A 16,155-nucleotide genomic window follows, 5' to 3' on the forward strand; every position below is an offset into this window, starting at 1 on the left:
ACCCTCCACGGTGGTCAGCACGTGGCTGTTCCACCGCACCCGATGGGAGATGAAGGGCCTCGCTGCCCTCGGCTCAAATCCCTGCTCTCTAGAGCCCACTGTCAGGAGTTGGAGTAAACCCTTTGGACTAAGTTGCTGGGTGAGCCGCAGTGACCCAGCTCTTCCAGTACTAGAGGTAGTTTGCTTCCTGGGGAGAACAAGGTCAGAAAGATCTGAGACACCCAGCCTCGGGCAGTGGGTGTCCGGTGCCCTTGCACATCTTCCTGGCTTGGGGGCTCGGAGTGAAGCTTGTCAGCATTTCCTCCAGGGCCACACAGGTGCCCAGGTTCCCTTCACAAGAAAACAGGACAGCAAAGGAATGCTCCTGGGCCCCCTGAAGCTGGGCAGACCACATGCTCACTAAGGTTAGGTAGGGGCCTACCCAGCTCTGTCCAAGTGCGGTGTATCTTCCAAGGCAGGAAGTAAATCAGGCCAATGGAAGGTCACCCTGGCTCTAGACAGCCGCCATCCCAGAGAGGCGTCTGGGGAACCAGGCTGCCGAAGAGCTGGAAACAGCCACTTTCATTTGGGGGGCAAACAGGACTGCGAGAAAGGAGAGAAAGCAAGAGAGGCTCTCATGGATTTTCAAAACACGACTTTGAGAGTTGCCATTCAGGATGCAATCTGTGGACTAAATCCGATCCTTTTGTTAAAACGGCATAAAATTTATTTACAAATATCTGTACAGTTTGTGTGACAGGTCAGGATTTCACAACAGAAACAAAGAAAACAAAAGCATTCTTCTCTAAGGGAAGTTGCAGGCGTAGACTTTCCCTGCACCTGTCAGAAGCAAGACAAACAGACCTATACATCATGAGTTAGGCATATGGACACTGGCCTTTTTGCTTCTTGGAAGTGAAAAATATATAAAACAGCCTTAGGTACTGCACCCATCAACACTGAAACCACTTTGGGGGGGAGGGGTAAAGGTGGGGTGTGGAGCAGGGGAGCCCTGCAGCAATTCCCCAGCACAAGAAAACAAGAAATACTGTGAACCACCAAAAAGCCCAGCTGATTCTATAATTTCCTATCTTATGCCTGGGTAGGATTTCAGTTCAGAGGCCCTGCCTCAGGTGAGACTGGAGCCAAGTCCTCAGTCTTGATTGCAATCACCGAGTGGGCTACTCGGCGATGAGTTAACTTTCGGTCTTCTTTGGTTGGCTTTCTCCTGCTATTTTGGCGTCTCAGAACGAAAGTTTCAGCAGCTGCATGTGGGGAGGTAGTGGTGAAGTGGCTACAGTGTGATGCAGTTTTAATAAAAATTTTATTCCACAGCCATATGTAATTGACACTTCTCCAAATCCAAATGATATTAAATACAGATCTACATGGTGAATCAGAATGACTCCAGCAAGTTCTTCAGATTCTATAATTTCGTGTCTTTTAAAACCAGGAAAGAGAAAAAAATCCAAGTTAGTCATGATAGGAGAGGTCCCAGCAGCCTACGGGACCCTGCTGGAGTCCAGGCAACATTTAAGAGTCTATGATTCCACATTTATACAATAGTCTATAAAGGGTTCTGGTCAATGGACTATTCAAGTATATATGATTTTAATGAGTCCATCACCACTCCTTTGCCCAACTGAACTGTGTCACAGCTACCACATAGCTGCGTAACAGTTATATTTATCAATTTTATAGTCACAATACTTTTTAAAAACCATTCGTTACTGCATTTTTTAAAAATAAAAAAGTGTAAACTAAGTTAAAGCAATGCTGAGGCTCTACTAAACCCAGAAGAGTTATTAGCAAGTTCATTTTTATGTTTAAATACAACATAACTTCATGATTTCCCATCACCCCCCTTCTTTACAGAAAAGTAGAGAAGAAATACAAAGTAGAGCTTCTAGCTACGGTAGATTTCCTCTCCCATGGGAATCAGCAGCTCTCAGCTGTTTCTTTAGCTTAGTTCTTGGTATATATAGACAGCTGTACTTTGTTCTGAAAAGATTTGTTAAATGCCACTTTTATTTACACTTGGAGCTTTACACCTGAGAATGATTATCAAGCAGTCAGCTTATCTCTTTTCAAACATTTCATAAAGACATACACACTTCTTTGCTGGCTTCACCCTAGCTGCACAATATACAGTATATATGTATACACACACACATATATGTATACACACACACAAAACTGCACATGCTTGTAACATTTGCAACCTAAATCTTTTTGTGTTCTTTCTCTCCACATCATGTTAAATACTTTCTCTTAAAAACAAAATATTATTCTTACTGAAACAGCAAAACAGAATCACTAGAAAAAGAGACCAGTACATGGGGTGGGAAGGTTCACTCTACGCTCAGCCACGAAGCTGTGTGCTGCACCTGTGGGGTGAGCAGGACCCCTGCACTGCCCTCCCTGGGACGTGGCCGTGGGTCCCTCCCACCTGCCAGGACACAGCCTAGGGGAAGGGGCCTGACGGAGGAGTTTTCCTCAAGGTGGGAGGTGATGAGGAAGAGATGGGGAAGGGGAAGTTACACAGCTACAGCAGTGAGGCCAGTTAATTAAGAAGAGTCACATTTAATGAGTTTCTTTCTTGCAGTTTCAGATGCTCAAGTACAGCTGAAAAAAAATCTGAAACGGCTATAGACCCATGACAGACTGATACAAAGAGTACTGCATTTTTTAAAAATGATAAAAAAAAATTCACACACTTGCAGACACACACACACACACACACACTCTCTCTCTCTCAATCGACCCCCCCCCCCCCTCCCCACAAATGTACACTTTTTTGAAACTAAATTGATTTTGAAAACCCCTCTTCCACAGAGATGGGAAGAAAGATGAGGAGAGAGGATGGAGGAGTGTAGGTGCCCGAACCTACTCCCTCCACAAGGGCCAGGTTCCAAATGTGCATGTTTGGGTCAGTGCAGTCCAGAAAGCAGACTGCGCAGTGCTGCTGCTAACACCACAGGGGCTCCAGCAAGAATCCCAGCTTCACGTAATACTGAATGCGTGCAGAGTGGCCAATGAACTGTGCTGGTAAAAAAAAAAAAAAAAAAAAAAAAAAAAAGGCAAACACAAATCTAAAGACATGGATAAAGCCCAAGAGAGCCCAGGTCCCCACTGGGTGAGCCTGGAAGTGGGAAGGGTTGATGGAAGATGGTGCAGACAAGGGAAGTCTATACAGCAAATGGTTTATATTACACATGACTGGCAGTTTAGAGTCTTTTCCCAGTTTCTACTGCTGCTCCAGCCCAAAGAGGGCACATCAAAGGCAGAGGAAGGTGGGACAGCGATGGGGCATGCAGGGTCAGAAGCAGCAGGCTGGGTGCACTCAAATAAGCCCCCGTCGTTTTTTGTAGTCTTCCAAGTTCAGAGATCTCCTTGGAGCCCCATCCTTGGCTGGTGGAGCTTTTGAGGTGATGGCCAAAGCCTTTGATTCTATGAGAAAGAAGAGCAAATTGGTAGCTGAGATACCTACAAAGTAATGCTTTACTCCTACAGGTAGCCTTCCTGAATGTCCCTCCTATTCCCTCTCCAAACATACCTGCAGCCTCTAGAAATACGGAGGAGCAGAGCCCTCAGTTCTTTCCTAAATCAGGCTGCCTTGTAGGCCGAGAGGGCCATGGAGCTATCTGTCCTTGGCCGTTACCACCCCCACCCTCACGTACCTGAGCTGGGAACTTGTAAATCAATCTTCACATCGAAATCGTGTACTTTGAACAAGTCTTCTGAGAGGTCATTGGCTGTCTTAGAATTCAAATCTTTATCCTTCCCCTGACCCTGCAATGTGAAGAGGAAAACTAATTAGAAAAGCATAAATGTAAGTGGACTTCAGGCAGAATTAATGGGAAAAGCTCTTGCTCAAGTTTATTAGATCTTCCAACGAAGGCTCTTTTCTGATTCCTTTTCTCAGAGCACAGGAAGGAGGCCACAGATAAAGAGGGTTCTTTTCTGAAGCTTAAAAGCAAAGAGTGGAGGCAGGCTCATGGTGTGAGGGTAGAAAGATAGGCTTAAAACAGCCAACCTTCTGACCCAAGATTTCAGGAATTCCTGGCAGTTTGGGCTCTACAGGAAAAGAGCTAACTTAGGCAGAAAAGTGCTTCTCTTTCGGGCAGTTTCTCAGGTTAGATTTTCAGTTTTCAAAGAGCTTTCACTTTCACCATTGTCTGATCCCTGTATGTCATTGCTCCTCCTAATTTTCCTGTGAGGTAGGCAGGGTATAGAGTGTTATACGCATTGTACCTAAAAGAAAATGTGGATCAGGGGACTAGATGTCAGTTGCCTAAAGCTGCAGTGAAAGCCTTAAGCCTTTAAGTGGTGTTGGGTTAGAATTTAAATTATCTGACGAAAATTCAGCAGCTGTTTACCATATTTGTACATAACAGAGGAAGGAGAAAGAATGGTCAGTGGGACTTCATATTCCTAGATGGGAAAATCAAGTCCAAACTAGGCAAGGTCCTGCCTGGTGTCCAGGCCAGCAGCCGCGCTCCACCGGCACAGGGGAGGCGGTGCCGCACTTACCTTGCTCATTTCCTTTGGAGCATCTGGTAACACTCCAGAGCCATATTTTGCATTCAGCTGGGCCAAGATGGCAGCTTGAACAGCTGGGTCTCTGGACTGAGAGAGGAAATAAGATTATTCAACACTCGGACAGTCCTACCGAGATTCTTTCCTCTCCACCATCATTAACATCACAGGCACCACAGGGTTCCACCAGCAGCTTAGTGGGGTTTTCCTCAAGCCACGCCCAGTCTAGCCAGGTCTAGATGGGTGACCCAGCCTACACATTTCTAAGTCTGAGGCACAGGGTGGTTTAGTCCATAGGTTTCTATAAACCTATGCCAGGCTTTTACCACCTGGATGGCCTATAGCAAGATAAAAAGGGAAGTATCCAGATCCAAGAGTCTGAGGCAAGCAAATCCCACTAAGACAACATTATTTTTAACTTGTTTAATCATCTCCTAATGGAGCCCATTTTATGACCCAGAATGCAGGTCCCGAGTAAAAACGTCCTCGCTAGGCACTCACATTGGAAACGATAGTAGGTTTGCATTGCCGTCTGGTAAAGGGATCCATCTGTTGGTTTTTCATGTTGTGACTTTCAGCCTGAAACAGAAAGCATGTATTATAGGTCTATATCTCCTCTGCCCTCCTCTCATCATGAGCTCACATATAAATAACAGTCTTTGCAAGGGCCTGAAAAAAGTCAAAGCTGTCTATCCCTCTTTTCCCCTCAAGAATACCAAAGTAGATATGGGGACAACCACTTAAGGAACAAAACTGGAAACAGATAAAAACAAATACCTGTGGAAGAATCTAAGGGTGGGGAAGGGATAAGCCAGAGCAGAAGACTGTTGCTTTTCATTATAAATTAACCAGAGGCCCAATGTACGAAGTTTGTGCACTTGGGTGGGTGGGGGTCCCCTCAGCCTCTCCTGTGCCCTCTTGCAGCCCAGGAGCTCTTGGGGGATGTCCAGCTGCTGGTTTAGGCTGGGGAGCAGGCCTACGCCAGCAGTCGGACACCCTTAGCGCTCCCGAGGAGGTGGGAGAGGGTCCCGCCACCACCGCTGTGCTTGCTAGCCATGAGCCTGGCTTCTGGCTGAGCGGCACTCCCCCCGTGAGAGCACAATGACCACCGGGGGCAGGTCCTTCATTGAGCGTCTGCCCCCTATTGGTCAGTGCGCATCATAGCAACCAGTCATTTTGCATAGTGGCCTTTTATTATATAGGATAAACTGAATGGTGTTTGTATATATACGTACAGAGCACATATGTGTTAACTAAACACATTATTTCAATAATTTAAAAAATAAGCTCAATCCAGATGTAGAGAGATTTCATATCATTTTACTAACTGAAATTATGTTGAGCAATCCAGATAAAGTTCTTACCACAAGGGCCTTCTCAGACTCCACAATGTTCCATTCCCGGTTCCGCTGGTTGATGTAACTAGGGGGTGAAGAAGAGGAATGAGTCAGTGGGCTGTGAAGCAAGGAAGGGAACCACTGAGCTCTGACCTCAGAGAGACGAGAAGCCAGTGCAGCACAGCATGTACAAGGATGTGGACCAAGGATAGGAACCCAATCAAACGGGCTCTGTAACACACCTAATAGCAGATATGTTCTTGGTCCGCTGGCGGTCCAGGGCCTCTGCCCGCTCCTCCAGCTCATTCAGCTGGTCTTGGATTTGTTTGGCCTTGTCCTGATCCCCCAGGTCCTCAGCCATGGCCTGCACAATAAGGAAAGTGTGTGATTTTGGCTATAATTTGTATCACGTGTCCCCTGACTTCTAGCACAAGCAAGCTATCTTACAATATGAACAAATGTCAGATGTGAAATAATACTTAAAACTTATAGTAGCAACATGTTCCCATAGCTACCTGGTTCTGGGCCTCTGGTAGTATTAATGAAGAACTCAGGCCCTCTATGTCTAACTCACTCCAACAAGGTCACCCTATCCTGATGGGAAGAAAGAAAACCACCTACTGCAGCTGGGCGTGGCGATAGAATTCATCTGCTCAGACCCAGACTGATGCTGCCCTAGGGACTATCTGATCATACATGAAACTGAAGTGATTAGAAAGTAAGAAGAAAAGAAGAAGCAAGGTCAATTTCCACTCCTAGAAAGGAAAATCCTGCCCCTGCTTATCGCCAGGGTGAACAAGTTTGATTCTCACGTATCCTCAGAGGACAGGGAGAGAGGTCTGGGAGCGAGTCCTTACCTTTTCCTTTAGCAGCTGCGTCTTCTTCATGGCATAGTTAGGCGGAGCTTTCCTGAACCTTTCTTTCTCTTTTACAATCTGTACCAGAGAGGAGATACCAGCAGTGAGGTATTCCTAACCTATTTTTGGAGAGGCTAAGTGAGCCCATTTTGGAGGCAAGCAGCTAGTTAAAAGGGGGCTGCTCTTCCTACGGCAGTGTCTGCCCCAGAGGGAGCGGGTTCATTCCAAGGGACACTATGCTGCATCCGGGGTCACGGAGGTTCTTCCGGGACAGTCTGAAGGAACATGCACCAATAAACAGCAGCAGCCAGAGGCCTGGTATTGTAAGGCTAGCCACTGTCCAAGAGAACAGAGATCAGAGAATTTTACCAAAATATTTTGGAGGAAAAAAACTCTTGAAGGACCAACCCTAGCAGAATACAGATTCCTGGACCCTGAATACCCTTCTATAATCTATGACTTCAAATGAGAATGTATAGAAAAAACTCAGATAAACTGTAAACACTAAGAGGGCAATACCAGCATTCCCTCATCCTCATGCAACAACAGCACAGCTAAACACACCAAGATGTGGGGAAGGGAGCTCTAGCCAGTGTGGCTCAGTGGATAGAGCGTCGGCATGCAGACTGAAGGGTCCCAGGATGGATTCCAGTCAAAGGCATGTACCTCAGTTGCAGACTCCTCCCCAGCCCGAGCCCTCATTGGGATGCCTGCAGGAGGCAACCAATTGATGTGCTTCTCTTATATCAATATTTCTGTCTTTCCCTCTCTCTTCCACTCTCTAAAAATCAATGGAAAAATATCCTTGGGTGAGGATAAAAAAGAAGATGTAAGGAGGGGAAAGTCATGCTCTTCCTTAACATTGGTTCTTGATGAACCTCTAGGCTCTGAAATACCAGTTTTCTTACCTCTTCAATGTCTTGATCATTGAATTTATAATTAAGAGCGTCTTTAATAGACAATTCCTTCTTATTGATTTCATCTAGAGTGGGCAACTGCATGCCAGCAGAGAACATCTGGACCAAAACATGATAAAAAAGTTATATAATAAGTGACTTTGGAAAGAAACGCTGTGACCGTTTTCAGGAACAGCTAGATGTTGTCTTCCCACTTACCGCTTCTTTCCACTTCATGAATTCGCTTTCCGTGAATTCTTGGTTCGAGACAAACTCTAGGCGGAAAACTCGCTGGTCATTGCCATGCCTACATAAAAAAGAGACAGCATCTCCAAGAATATGTTGAAAAGTACCAGCAAAGCAACCCTACCGGACTCTGTACCATCTATTTCTGTGGTTCTCAATCCTGGCTACGCTTTAGCATTATCAAGATTTATAAAAATTCCAGTGTCAAAGCACCTTTGTAGATAAACTGAATAAAAACCTCTGGGAGTAGGAACCAGGCACTGAAATTAACAAACAAAGCAAGCCTCCCAGGTTGTTGTAATGTGCAGCCAAGATTAAGAATCAGCCCAGCTGCCGTGCCTCAGTGGTTGAGTGTTGACCTATGAACCAGGAGGTGTTTGGTTTGATTCCAAGTCAGGGCACATGCCTGGGTTGCAGGCTTGATCCCCAGTAGGGGGTGTGCAGGAGGAAGTTGATCAAGGATTCTCTCTCACTGATGTTTCTCTCTCTCTCTCTCTCTCTCTCCCTCTTTCTTCCTCTCTGAAATCAATAAAAATTAAAAATAAATTTAAAAAAAAGAAAGCTATGGATTTGGCATACTTCAAAAGTCCATTTATAATAAAATTTGTCAGTCAACTGGCCCCCAGAATATCTGAATGACAAGGAAACTATTCCCTAGAGAGGAAGAACACTATCTTTCTACTGACCCCTGTGCTAACAAAGTGAGTCAGTGCCATTCTCCTAGAGACAGTCACTGCTGCACATCATGGCCGCGGCCCTCCCAATGGGTTCTTTTCACACAGACCGGGGGAGATACAGGGGCAGGAGAAGGAGTGGGGAAGCCACAGAGAGCAGCCAGGCCCCGGCAGAGCAGTGCCTATCACTGCTATTTGCAGTGTTCCTGACAAACTGCTTCTAGACCAATGTGGGGCTTTAGAATCTTCGGAGCCAAGAGGGCCAGGATTTGTGTGTGTGTTTTGTTGTCACTGCTATCCTGATCCTCAGAACAATGGCACATAGCAGACACTCAGTAAATGCCATGTTACCGAAGGGGAAACGAAGTCCAGAAAGGTGACCTGACTTGTCAAAGGTCCAGAGCCAGGTCCAGAAAGCAAGCCTCCTGACCATGCTTAGGAAATGCTTAGGGCTCTGGGAGGAGGGAGTCTTACAACCTGACTTTTCACTTCCATATGTCCTACCACTTCATATCTCTGATTTCCCTAGGAGAGAGACATATATCCTCCTTTCCCTCCAGGCAACAGCATAATAAAAGCCCCAGAAAACCACCACATGGGAAAGAGTAACAGCCCGCACAGGCAGTGCCGGTTTGCACTGGGAGCAGAAATGGCCACAGAGAAACACCTTCCTACCGTAGCTGCAGCCCTTTGTTTGTCCTGGTGCCACCAAGCTGGTAAACCTTGGCGGTTTCCACAACACCCGTGATCTCAGCAACCTAGGAGAAAGGACAGAGACGATATTCAAAAACAGTCAGAGCTCTCACACCACTCTCTGTGGCTCCATTTACCGAGTGCAGGTGAGTGACCCTGCGCTGAGAGGAGTCCACAGCTGCAAGGTGTCCTGGCACCTTTCTCGGGTTTAGAACTGATGGCCGAACACCGGAACCCTGTGTGCAGGGTAAGCAAGCACCAGGGGAGGAGGCAGTTAGCCTGTGGGGCTCATGAGAAGCTTCCCCTCCAACTTAATCCTACCTTACCGGGGGAGGTACTTGGGATTTCAGAGGTCAGTTTTATCGATCAAATATGAAGATCATGGAGGTCAGTTCCCACTGCCAACCTTTCCCGGGTAAGATATGTTAAATCCATACAACCCAGAACAAATGGGACTAGAAGAGGGACAGATTTATGCGGTATCTTAGGGAGTAATTACATTTAAAACAGGGATAACTGTCCCGGGAAAGAAACACCAACCCGGTACACTGGTTTGCTGTTGTGGTTCCCAATGCCAATCCGTACAAAACAGCCGGTGACAGTTTTAGCAAAGAAGGGCATGTGACACCAACGTTCCAGCTTGTGCCGCGATAATCGAACCCGGTTCAGCTCTTCGGGTAAGGACACTGGCTGTGATTTTGGAGGGATCTCTTCTTTCCTGTGAGGAACAAAGGGCACTGGGCAAAGTGCTCATCATAAAAACTGATCCAGATAAAACTTAACAAAATCAAAGTACACGTGATTAAGGCACTAGAAGAAATAAATGAACCGACAGGAAAGAGTGGTACTAGAATCCTGTTCTTAACCAGGAGTGTGAACTGTGGATAAGGCTGCCACCTTCCCAGATAACCGATTAGAGTAAGAAAACAAATGGAAGCATCTGGCCAAAATGGGGGTGACATGAAGTCAGTTCCCACCTACTGAGCCCAAATGAAATGTTAAGTGAGGGCTTCAGGCCAATGTCCTGGGGAACCCAGCTCCCGGTCCAGGGTACTGGACAAACAATAGTCAGAGACCAAACAGGGGGGTTTTGGAAACTACAATAAGCTTCTCCTCAGAGAACCCACCTGTCCTAACTACAGACCAAAATGTACACAAGCTTACTCTTCTTCTTCATCAGAGGACGACGTTCGGTCTGAGCGGTCTGACTTTTCACTGGATTTGTCATCCTCTTCCTCTTCCTCATCGTCAGAGTACACCTCACTGGTTTTTAATGGCTGTTTTTTGGCGAGGAGCTCAGCTAAAAAGAAAGGGAAAATGTTTACTTAGATTCTCTCAGAAAATGGAACATTCTTCATCTTTGAAAAAGAACTAATACATGGGAATGACTTGATAGCTCCATCTGCTTGGGACTGGATTGTGATGATTTGGATACATGAAGAAGTGAGGCCCTGGACAGTTTGGCTCAGTGGGTGGAGCATCGGCCTGTAGACTGAGGGTCACAGGTTCGAATACAATCAAGGGTATGTACCTCGGTTGCAGGCTCGATCCCCAGCCCTGGTCAGAGCGGGTGCAGGAGGCAACCAGTTGATGTGTCTCTCTCACATCAGTGTTATTCTCTGTCTCTCCTCCTCCTTTCCATTTTCTTAAAAATAAATAAATAAATAAATAAATGGGAAAATATCCTTGGGTGAAGATTAATAAAACAAACAGGAAAACAAACCAAAACAACAACAACAAGTGAAATGAGTTAAACACGAGAGTTAAAATCATTTAGGCACTAAATGTTTCTAAGTAGGCAAAAAAGGCCACCAATTGTATTGACAATTGTTTTTAAAAAATATATATTTTATTGATTTTTCACAGAAAGGAAGAGGGAGGGATAGAGAGTTAGAAACATCGATAGAGAGAAACATCTATCAGCTGCCTTTTGCACACCCCGCACTGGGGACGTGCCCGCAACCAAAGTACATGTCCTTGACCAGAATTGAACCCAGGACCCTTTAGTCCACAGGCTGATGCTCTATTCACTGAGCCAAACCAGTTTCGGCTGACAATTGTTTTTTGTGTTTTTTTTTTTAATATATTTTATTGATTTTATACAGAGAGGAAGAGAGAGAGATAGTTAGAAACATCGATGAGAGAGTCATCGATCAGCTGCCTCTTGCACACCCCCTACCGGGGATATGCCCGCAACCAAGGTACATGCCCCTCACCGGAATCGAACCCGGGACCCTTCAGTCCCCAAGCGGATGCTCTATCCATTGAGCCAAACCGGTCCCGGCTGACAATCGCTTTTTTTTATTGCAGTTAAAATACCTGATGATTGCCAAAACCGGTTTGGCTCAGTGGATAGTGTCAGCCTGCGGACTGAAAGGTCCCGGGTTCAATTCCGGTCAAGGGCATGTACCTTGGTTGTGGGCACCTCCCCAGTAGATGTGCAAGAGGCAGCTGATCAATGACTCTCTCCCATTGATGTTTCTAACTCTCTATCCCTCTCCTTTCCTCTCTGTAAAAAATGAATAAAATATATTAAAAAAAAAAAAAAATACCCGATGATGGTCAGGAAGGAGGGGGGAAATTTTATGATGACTTCAGAGAATCTTTGAATAAAACATTAGATAGAAAGCAGCTACAGATAATTATGACACAAATGGGCATCACTGTATTCCAATAAAATATTACTTACAAAAAAATAAATTTATCAACTGCTGCTCGCCATAAAATATAAGAAGTGATTTCTAGGATATACAGTAAAGTGAAAAAGCAAGATAGAGAAAAGTATGTATGGAGTGCTGCCATTAATCTAAGACAGTAGGTGAATCTGTGTCCTTTTGTTTAGGGGGAAAAAGGAAAGATAAAAAAATTTCTAAGTGGTCAACTATTATGGGAAGGAGGAAAGTGAAATAGAAAGGTATAGTGCTAAACTTTTCTGAATATACCTTATTTAGTAGATTTGACTTTGGAACCTTGTATTTTATAAAACATAATAATAAAAAGTCATCTCTATACATCATAAGCAAAATGAAGCAAAGTATTCATTTGATGACACAACCACACAAAAAGGAACAAGTGACTTTAAAAATATAGCTATTAAAAAGACAGACATATAGACCAATAGAAGAGAAAACCCAGTAGTAAGCCCTTATATATATGGTCAAATAATTTTTGAGAGGGTGTCAAGACCATTCAATGGGGAAATAACAGTATTTAAAAAATTGGTGTTAAAAAATTAGATATCCTACATGTACAAACACCCCATAAACAAAGAAGTTGGGCCTTTACCTTACAATTGTATATAAAAACTAACTCAAAATGGATCATAGTCCTAAATATAAGAACTAAAACTATAAAATTCTTTTTTTTTTTAAATATATATTTTATTGATTTTGTACAGAGAAGAAGGGAGAGAGATAGAGAGTTAGAAACATCGATGAGATAGAGTCATCAATTAGCTGCCTCTTGCATACCCCCTACTGGGGATCTGCCCGCAACCAAGGTACATGCTCCTGACCTGAATCGAACCTGGGACCCTTCAGTCCCCAAGCCGACGCTCTATCCATTGAGCCAAACCGGTCCCGGCAAAATTCTTAAAAAAACCTTAGGGGAAGAGTTTTATAACACTGGATAATAATTTCTTGGATATGACAACAAAAGCAGAGGCAACAAAAGAAAAATATTAAGTTAAAAATTGTACTACCATAAAAATTAAAAGCTTCCATGAATCAAACAACACTATCAAAAGTGAAAAGAAAATCCTGGCCAGCTGCTCAGTCTTCAGTGTATTGGCCTGTGGCGGGAAAGATTGTGGGTTCGAGTCCCAGTGAAGGGCACATACCTCAGTTACAGATTCCCTGGCCCCTGTAGGGGCAAGTGAAGGAGGCAGCCAATTGATGTGTCCCTCTAATGTCTCTCTTTCTCTCCGGCTCCTCTCTAAAAATTAATGGGAAATATATAATTTATTTATTTATTTGTTTGTTTATTTATTTATTTTGGTGAGGATTAACAGCAACAACAAAAAAAGACCAACTGGGAAAGACATATGTGAAAATCATACACAGTGGAACCTTGGTTCTCGAACTTAATTCATTCTGGAAGGCTGTTAAAGAAGCAATTTGTGGAAGATAATCATTTTTTCCAATTTTAAATAATGTAAATTGAATTAATCCATTCCAGATCCCAAAATGATTCCCTGTTTTAACCTTTCTTAAATACAGCACACGTCTAATGTATTGTTTAATCTATAAATTAACACGTTTATTAAGTTTACTGAACCACCCTACTAGCCTTAAACAGATCACTTTTAGTGTTCAATCCCAGGGATGAAAGGTCAGCATGCAGCATCTTTGCTTGTTCATAGGTCACTGCCTCTGAAATAGCTGTCACTAGCTAATTGCTTTTCGTTTATCCAAATTAGCAAGTTTTTCTACCTCTTTCATTGTCTGTGATCACTGTTTCTTTCACACACTTAGCAACATTAGCACTCTTTTTTTTTTTTTTTAACAGAATGATTCTGTTGATTTTTAAAAATATTTTTTTTACTGATTTCAGAGAGGAAGGAAGAGGGAAAGATAGAAACATCATAAGCCCTAGCTGGTTTAGCTCAGTGAATAGAGTGTCGGCTTGTGGACTGAAGGGTCCCAGGTTCGATTCCAGTCAAGGGCCTGTACCTTGGTTGCGGGCGCATCCCCAGTAGGAGGTGTGCAGGAGGCAGCTGATCAATGTTTCTCTCTCATTGATGTTTCTAACTCTCTATTCCTCTCCTTTCCTCTCTGTAAAAAAAAATCAATAAAATATATTTGTTTAAAAAAAGAAAGAAAAAGAAACATCAATTTTGAGAATCATTGATCGGCTGCCTCCTGCACAGAGATTGAGTCACAATTTGGGCATGTGCCCTGACTGGGAATATAACCTTGACCTCCTGGTTCATAGGTCAATGCTCAATGACGGAGCCACACCAGCTGGGCAACATTAGCACTCTTGATGGCTTTTTTATGTCTTAAAATCGCGCTAATCCTTGACATTGATTTCACCAGCTATAAAAGCATTAACTCTGTTGCCTGAGAGACACTTTTTGTCATTTGCAGGTATCAGCTTGAAAGGGTTGTCAGTTTAAAAATAAACTGGTTGACAACCGAATTGTTCAAAAAATGAGGTTCGGCTGTATTTGATAAGGGATTAATAGTCAACAAATATAAAAAACAACTACAAGGAGGATCCAAGATGGCTGCACAGGTAAACACCTAACTGCAGCCACACACAACAATTTCAATGGAATACAACTAAAATATAAAATGAACATTGCCAAAGCTACAGGAAGTTGACTGACTGGAAATTCTACAAGAAGGAAAGAGAAAACCAGAAGGAAAGTCAGAGGAGCTGAAAAAGCCTATGGTACAGAGATATGCTGCGCGGGAGAGGACGGAGCCAGAGAGGAGGGGGAGGCTGAGTGCCTGGCTGGCGTTCCCTAGCTGGAAGGAGATAGGGGCTCTGGACTGTGCTGAACCCCAGGCCCGACAGCGCTGAACCCCAGTTCTAGGCCAGACCCCGGGGACCCATGCTCAAGCAGAGGGAAACTGGGCAGTGAAGCGGAAACCTGGGGGAGCGGCGAAAGGCAGAGCCCCCGGAGGCGCGCACATTGCGCGCAGAGGACAGACTGTTGACTTTGATGCTGGATTGCTCTGGCGGGAAGGAGACAAGGGCTCCGGACTGTGCTGAGCCCCACTTCCGACTGCTCGGGAAGGAGACAAAAGCTCCAAACTGGAAAGAGCACGATGAGGAGTGGGAGCCGCCACGGGGCACCGGCAGGGAGCTGGGCGACAGGGCCCCCGGGGGGGAGGTGCCGCTGGGCCCTTGCCTGCTGATCATGGCCACGGAGCAGTGGCCGGGGGCTGCTTCCTGTGCGGCGCCGACCCCAGCAACAGGCTGAAGCTGCAGGAGGCCCCAGAGAATAAAGGGGCGCAGCGGGCCAGCCTGCTGAGCTTCCAGGACAAGGAGGAAGAAACCGAAGAAGTTTTCAATGTGAAGAAATCAAGTTATAGCAAAAAGATAGTAAAATTACTTAAGAAAGAATATGAAGATGTTGAAAAATCGAAGATTAAGACAGAGCTCAACTCATCAGCCAACATTGCAACATAAATGAGTTAAAAAAAACAAACAAAACAGACAGAATGTTGGATCGGCGGCGGCCAGGCCCAGAGCAGCCAGGCCCAGGGGAGTGGCAGCCAGGCCTGGGGCGGTGGTGGCCAGGCCCGGAGCAGCCAGACCCGGAGCAGCCAGGTCGGGAGCAGCCAGGCCCGGAGAAGCCAGGCCCCTGAAGAAGCCGGGCCGGAGCAACAGCGGCCAGGCCCGGAGCAGCTGGGCCGGAATAGTTCGCTCCTCCCTCCTCGCTTGCCCACGTCCCAGGGCTGCCTCTCAGACATGGCTGGAAACTTTTGGGGGAACTTGAGGGTCTGCTGAATCAAGTGATGAAGGCTTAGATCTGGATGTGTTGAGTTGTTGTAGTGCTGGGGTGTTGATCTGTGAGTGCCTTCTGTGGGGTCTGGATGAGGTTGGTTGATCCATTTGGAAGTGTCTTTTGTGTGAAGTGTATCCTTGGGAATGTGGAGGTATTATTGATATGAGAAAATGCTAAGTAATTGATTTGCTACCTGAAAAATTTAAAGTTCTGAAAATTTAAGGTCTCTTGCCAAAAAGGTTTTAAAGCTAACACCTTAATTTTAATGGAGAAAGGGGAGGACATGCCCTTCCCACCCAGAACAGGTAATCCAATTCCAGCCAGCAGCTATCTTTAAACAATGTGTTTTTTTACATTTGAATGCCAAGGGCAAGTTTACATATAAACAAGTTTGCTTCTCAGTTCCCAGGGCAGAAAAAAACAAGGTTTAAAATTATTAGATTTTAAAATTTATTCTTAAAAATATAAAAGTTTATT

General features: G+C 44.8%; 1 protein-coding gene across 1 annotated transcript in view; it reads right to left on the minus strand.

The window, feature by feature from the left end:
* Positions 1-1,284: 1,284 nt before the first annotated feature.
* Positions 1,285-16,155, minus strand: part of RTF1 (RTF1 homolog, Paf1/RNA polymerase II complex component) — a 62,732-nt gene continuing 47,861 nt past the window's right edge. Inside the window, exons 7-18 of the mRNA XM_084904636.1 lie at positions 10,386-10,521; positions 9,762-9,939; positions 9,204-9,286; positions 7,828-7,915; positions 7,621-7,728; positions 6,713-6,790; positions 6,098-6,219; positions 5,883-5,940; positions 5,020-5,097; positions 4,513-4,608; positions 3,660-3,771; positions 1,285-3,429 (exon numbers count right to left, since the gene is read on the minus strand). Coding sequence (XP_084760762.1) covers positions 3,323-3,429; positions 3,660-3,771; positions 4,513-4,608; positions 5,020-5,097; positions 5,883-5,940; positions 6,098-6,219; positions 6,713-6,790; positions 7,621-7,728; positions 7,828-7,915; positions 9,204-9,286; positions 9,762-9,939; positions 10,386-10,521 — 1,244 coding nt within the window. The 3' untranslated portion in view covers positions 1,285-3,322. The remainder of the gene's footprint in view (positions 3,430-3,659; positions 3,772-4,512; positions 4,609-5,019; positions 5,098-5,882; positions 5,941-6,097; positions 6,220-6,712; positions 6,791-7,620; positions 7,729-7,827; positions 7,916-9,203; positions 9,287-9,761; positions 9,940-10,385; positions 10,522-16,155) is intronic.

The sequence above is a fragment of the Pipistrellus hanaki genome, assembly GCF_964339955.1.
Source record: "Pipistrellus hanaki genome assembly, chromosome: 1".
Classification (NCBI taxonomy): Eukaryota; Metazoa; Chordata; class Mammalia; order Chiroptera; family Vespertilionidae; genus Pipistrellus; species Pipistrellus hanaki.